The sequence below is a fragment of the Alligator sinensis genome, unplaced genomic scaffold (genome assembly GCF_000455745.1).
Source record: "Alligator sinensis unplaced genomic scaffold, ASM45574v1 scaffold778_1, whole genome shotgun sequence".
In the NCBI taxonomy this organism is placed as follows: domain Eukaryota; kingdom Metazoa; phylum Chordata; order Crocodylia; family Alligatoridae; genus Alligator; species Alligator sinensis.
This window is the reverse complement of record NW_005842946.1, coordinates 544,178-549,769: the sequence shown is the minus strand read 5'-3', so window position 1 is coordinate 549,769 and position 5,592 is coordinate 544,178. Positions and strand designations below refer to the sequence as shown.

At 51.1% G+C, this 5,592-nt stretch overlaps 1 protein-coding gene across 1 annotated transcript; it reads left to right on the top strand.

Moving 5' to 3' along the window:
• Window positions 1–307: 307 nt before the first annotated feature.
• Window positions 308–4,857, top strand: LOC102386964 (cathepsin W-like; the record flags this gene model as incomplete). The annotated part of the gene is made up of 5 exons (XM_006036324.2): window positions 308–421; window positions 967–1,031; window positions 1,130–1,223; window positions 3,466–3,524; window positions 3,936–4,857. Coding segments are annotated over 5 exons (446 nt in total), but the record flags the coding sequence as incomplete, so codon positions are not given.
• Between the last annotated feature and the right edge of the window lie 735 nt (window positions 4,858–5,592).

The following is a 5,592-nucleotide window of genomic DNA, read 5'->3' as shown; positions in this document are numbered from 1 at the left end:
GCAATGCACAGACTCCCCAGGCTGAGATCAGGGCCCCTATAGCACCAGACACAGTGCAGAACCCCCAGGCTGACATCAGACCCGTATAGCACCAGGTGCTGTGCAGACCCCCAGACTGAGATAAGCATCCCTGTAGGACCAGGCACTGCACAGACCCTTCCACCCCCAACCCCCTCAGGTTGAGAACAGAGCACCAAATGCAAAGACTCCCTGGCTGAGATCAAGGCCCTTATAAAATGATGCTCAGGACAGACCACCCCCGCCCCCCCCCTGGCCTCCCCTGCTGACTATCCTTCCTCTGCTACAGGTCTGACCCCAGAGGAGCAGTACCCATACATGGCCTGCCAGGACGTGTGTCAGGAACATCACCAAGCTGTCGCCCATGTCCAGACCTTCCAGATCCTCTCACCTGATGAAAAGAGTGAGGAGCTGTGGGGACCCCAGCAGGGCTGGAGGATGGGGCGCATGGGCTGTCGGGGTGGGGAGGGGTCTTTAGAAGGAGGGGAGAGAAACTGCTCAGGCCCTGTCTATGTTCTTGCTGGGGTGTGTGTGTGGGTGTGCATCCCTGTGTGCATGCATGTATGTATCTGTGTTTATCCCTGTGTGTTCAGTGTGTGCACCTGTGTGCATAGTGTGTGTGTGTATGTGTGTGTGTGTGTGTATATATATATATATATATATATATGAGTGTATAAATGTTACTGTTGCATGTGCATATGTATGCATCCCTGTATGCATCCCTGTGTGTCTGGTGTGTTCATTTGTGTGCACTACTGTGTGTGTGCACTGCTGTGTTTACGCACAGGCATGTGCATATCTCAGCCACATGTGTGCATCAGTGCATGGGGTGGGATTCCAGAGAACCGTGCAGTCCAGAGGCTGCAGGGATGGGTAGGGAGTGTTGGGGGTCTCTCCCAGCCGCCCCCCCCACCTCCTGGCTGACGCACTTGTGGCCTTGTCCAACAGAGCTGGCTGCCCACATTGCTGTCCAGGGGCCTGTCACTGTGGGCATCAATGCCAAGCTGATGCAGGTAGGAGCCCCTGTGGACCTGTGTCCTCCCCAGCCTGCCCTGCCCCTGGCTAACCTTACCAAAGCCTGCTTCCCCCCCTGACCTGTGCTTCCTCCCAGTTTTATAAAAAAGGCATCATCACAAAGAATATGGCTTGCAATTGTAACCCAGGTGAAATGAACCATGCCGTGTTGCTGGTGGGCTACGGCCTGGGTGAGTTGGGGACAGAGAGACAGGGGTAGGGAGGTGGGATGATGGTGACGGCAGACACATCTTATAAGAACATCAGAGCTGTCATGGACTGGGTCAGATCACAGGTTCATCTTGCCCAATCTCATGTGGCACACAGTGGCAGAGAGTGGGTGCTGAAAGGGAGAGCGAATGGGGTCTGAGCAGTGTATTTCCTCTGTTCCTGTCTCACTTGCAGCCTCCAGCATTGAAGGTCTAGAGATGTCTGATTCAGAGGCTGTGCCCCTGTCTCCTGTTCTCAATAGTGACTGATGTCCCTTTCCCCCAAGCATGTGTCTAGTCCTTTGGTGAATCTGGCTAAACTGACCTTGATACTGGGTAAAATTTTGGACAAAATTATCAAGAAGTCCATTTGTGAGAGACTGGCAGAATGCATGGTGCTGAAGGATAGCCAACATGGTTTCATTGCAGGCAGGTTGTGTCTGACCAACTTCATCTCCTTCTCTGATCAAGTAATGAATCACCTACATGTAGGAGACATGGTTGATGTCATATATTTAGATTTTAAAAGACTTTTCATATAGTCTCCCATGAGGTTCTTATAAAAAACTTGGGGATTGTGGCCAGCAGAGTCCGTGGTTAGTTGGTTTGGGAACTGGCTGAGGGGTTGAACCCAGAGAGTGTTAGTGGACGGGTCTGTATCATCTTGGCAGGAGGTGACCAGTGGTGCCCCGCAGGGTTCAGTTCTTGGCCCTGTGTTGTTCAACATCTTACTCAACAATTTAGATGAGGTTGTGGAGAGTACACTGGTCAAGTTTGTGGATGATACTAAATTATGGGGAAAAGCAGCCATGCTAGGGGATAGGATGCATATCCAAGCAGACCTGGACAAGCTGGAACTGTGGGTGGAGTGGAACCAGATGTAGTTCAATAAGGATAAATGCAAAGTGCTTCATCTGGGGAGAAGTAACCAGCAACATGAATGTAGGTTAAGAGGAGATGCCCTGTCCAGCATGATGGCTGAAAGGAACCATGAGGTAATGATTGATCACAGGATGAGCATGAATTACCACTGTGATGCAGTAATCAACAGAGCTAATAGCATACTGGGATGCATTAGCCAAAGTGTCACAAGCAGGGCTAGGGAAGTGATACTACCTCTCTACTCAGTGCTGGGAAGACACCAGCTGGAGGACTGTGTCCAGTTCTGTGCACCATGGCTGAAAGGAACCATGAGGTAATGATTGATCACAGGATGAGCATGAATTACCACTGTGATGCAGTAATCAACAGAGCTAATAGCATACTGGGATGCATTAGCCAAAGTGTCACAAGCAGGGCTAGGGAAGTGATACTACCTCTCTACTCAGTGCTGGGAAGACACCAGCTGGAGGACTGTGTCCAGTTCTGTGCACCATGTTTCAAAAAAGATGTGGAGAATCTTGAAAGGGTCCAGAGAAGGGTCACAAGAATGATTAAGGGCCTGGAGGACAAACCTTATGAGAAAAGACTGAGGGATCTAGGACTGTTCAGCCTGGGGAAGAGAAAACTGAGGTGGAATTTGGTGGCTGTCTATAACTACATAAGGGGTGAATATTGGGAACTGGGAGAAAAAGTGTTCACTAGGACAGCCCAGGGGAGGACAAGGAGCAATGGCCATAAATTGTTAGAAGATGGTTTCAGGTTGGATGTAAGGAAGAACTTCTTTATGGTAAGGGTGATCAGAATCAGGAATAGACTTCCCAAGGAGGTGGTGCAGTCCCCAACCTTGGGAGTCTTCAAGAGGAGACTGAACAGACACCTTGCTGGGATCATTTGATCTCAGCAGTATTCCTGCCCAGAAAAGGCTGAGAGCAGGGGAGTTGGACTCAATGATCTTTCAAGGTCTCTTCCAGGCCTTAATTTCTATGACTTCTACGATATTATAAACTTTCAGCTTCCACCACTACTGTGGCATGGCTGGGGTGCAATACAGGACTGGAAAGAAGGATCTATGGTTTGACCCACCTGTGGCAGCTCTGATGCTCTTATGTTCTTTTAGTATTTAGATTTATATCCCACCCTGTGGCTGAGACAGGGCTAAGGGGCTGAAAGACAGTAAAGCCCCAGGAGGGAGGAAGGGTGGGACTGGGGACCCCAGGGGGTTGTGATGGAGACAGATGGGTGGCTGACAGAGATGGAGGCAGAGGGTGGGGGTCAGAATTCTCCTAAACCATTCCTTCCTTAATGCTGACCTGTACCCTGATATTTCCCACGCTGACTCCAGAGAAGAAGACCCCATACTGGATTGTGAAGAACTCTTGGGGGCCTGAGTGGGGGGAGGAGGTGAGTTGGAGAGCACAGGCAAGTCAATGGGGACACCAGGCCCCACTGGCTCAGTGCAGACAGTGGCTGGCTCTGGGGTGGGGTGTTTGGGGGATGGATGTACAGCAGTTGGGTCTGGAGTGATGCGTGTTTCGGAGGCTGGTTATATAGGGTCCCCTTTGCTCAGTGCAGATGGTGCCTAGCTCTAGGGTGGGTTATTGGAGGTTGGTTATATAGGCCCCCCTTGCTCACTGTAGATGGCAGCTGGCTCTGGGGTGGGGTGTTTGGGGGACTGGTTATATAGGGCCCCTTTGCTCAGTGCAGATTGCAATTGGCTCTGAGGTGAGGCACATCAGGGGCTGGTCATCCTAGTATGTGGGTGTATGAGAACTGTGCCCAGCCCCTAACTGCTTATCCCATTCACCCCCCCAGGGCTTTTTCCGCATCTACCGTGGGGGCAATGCCTGTGGCATTGCCTCATTGCCCGTCGCAGCCACGGTGGCTGAGGATGACTCTGAGGATATCCTAGTGTCCTGCCCACCCTGACAGGATGGATGGATGGATAGATAGGCTGCATCTCTTTCCTACAGCAATCACAAAGCAAGAATGACGGTCAGCTGCATGCACAAGACTTACCAGGGGGTATAGACTTTAGTAGGCTTTAGGCTGCTTAGTAGTGGAGTATTAGACTCAGGTCCTGTTTGCTTGCTGTTCTCTAGCTAGAGGTAAGATAGGAAGAAGGGGCAACCAGTGATGGAACTGCTTAGGGGAGGAGGTCCTCGAATATAGGACACAACTGGCTCAGCCAGGAGGACGCTGTGGCTTGGTACAGGTGCATCTGGTTTGGCAATAGAAACAGCTTTCTACTGTCACTGAAACAGGTCTATTGCCTGGCTCATGGAAAGGTCTATCCAATTGCCCCATTAGAAGGAGCAGTTTTATCTTAACACAGAAAGAGCCCATGCATAGTTATACAGTTACTAGCCTTATCAGATGTCTCTCTTTACTGAGCTTGTCCTAGTTGGTTCTGAGTGGGGGATACAAGGCACAGATTTGCCTTGGAAATACCCTCTTTGGCAAGGAGCCCCGGCCTTTGCTTTTATTGCCCATCTGTGGTGAGCGGAGAAGGGGGCTGCTTGGAAACCTTGTTTCTGGAACGGAGGGACAAATTTCTTGGCCTTGACAGGCTGCCACCTTTTAAAGGCTCAGTAACTTTAGGCCTGATTTCTGCCTTGTTTTGTAAGAGTGATTCTTTCTCATCCACCACTTCATCTGCCTGATCCCTCTGGTCTTCCCCAGGTGCTCCTATTTGTACCCAGTACTAGCATTGCTATTAAAATGGCTTGGGATTGAATTTTTGAGTTGGAGATTTTTTTTTCCTGGGACAGGCTTCTCAAATCTTCCTTGGTCTTCACAACCTGTCTGGGATTAATAGGGGCCTGGGATCATCCCCCCAAGGTGACACAAAACGCAGGAGTCTAGGCATGCACATGTGTGTGTGTGCACACACACACAAACCCAGGCATCCAGGCCCCGTGCCCAATAGGCCTGTGTGAAGCAGAAAGTATTTGCTTCAGTGGAACAGTGATTTGATTCAGTGATTTTAATCGCTGTCCCGATTTGATTTGGCAGAATCCGAAGATATTTGGCGCATAATCTTATTCAGCCATAGACTATACAGGCAGGCAATGATGGCAGGAGCAGTTAGGGGAGCAACCGGCTTGAGCCCGCAGCCCTGGGAGAAGTTCTTCTGGCTGCTCCCCCAAGGCAGGCAGTGCTGGCAGCCACAGGAAAAGCTGCAGGGAATGAATGGGGAAGCTGGTGCTTGAACCAGGAGCTGGGCAGAAGCCTCTGTTCATTTCCCCAGGGCCAGATCATTCTCCCTAGCCCCTGCAGGTTTTCCCAGGACTGCTGGCTCTTGGAGTAGCTGTCTGGCTACTCCCCCAGCTGCTCCCCCTGCCAGGGAAAGGCAGGCAGTGCTGGTAGCCCTGGGAGAAGCCATAGGGGAAGTGGGGAATGATTGGGAGCTGGAGGATCCAACCGGGAACTGGGGCAGTGGGAGGCAGCGGGGATTGTCCCCCCCTCCACC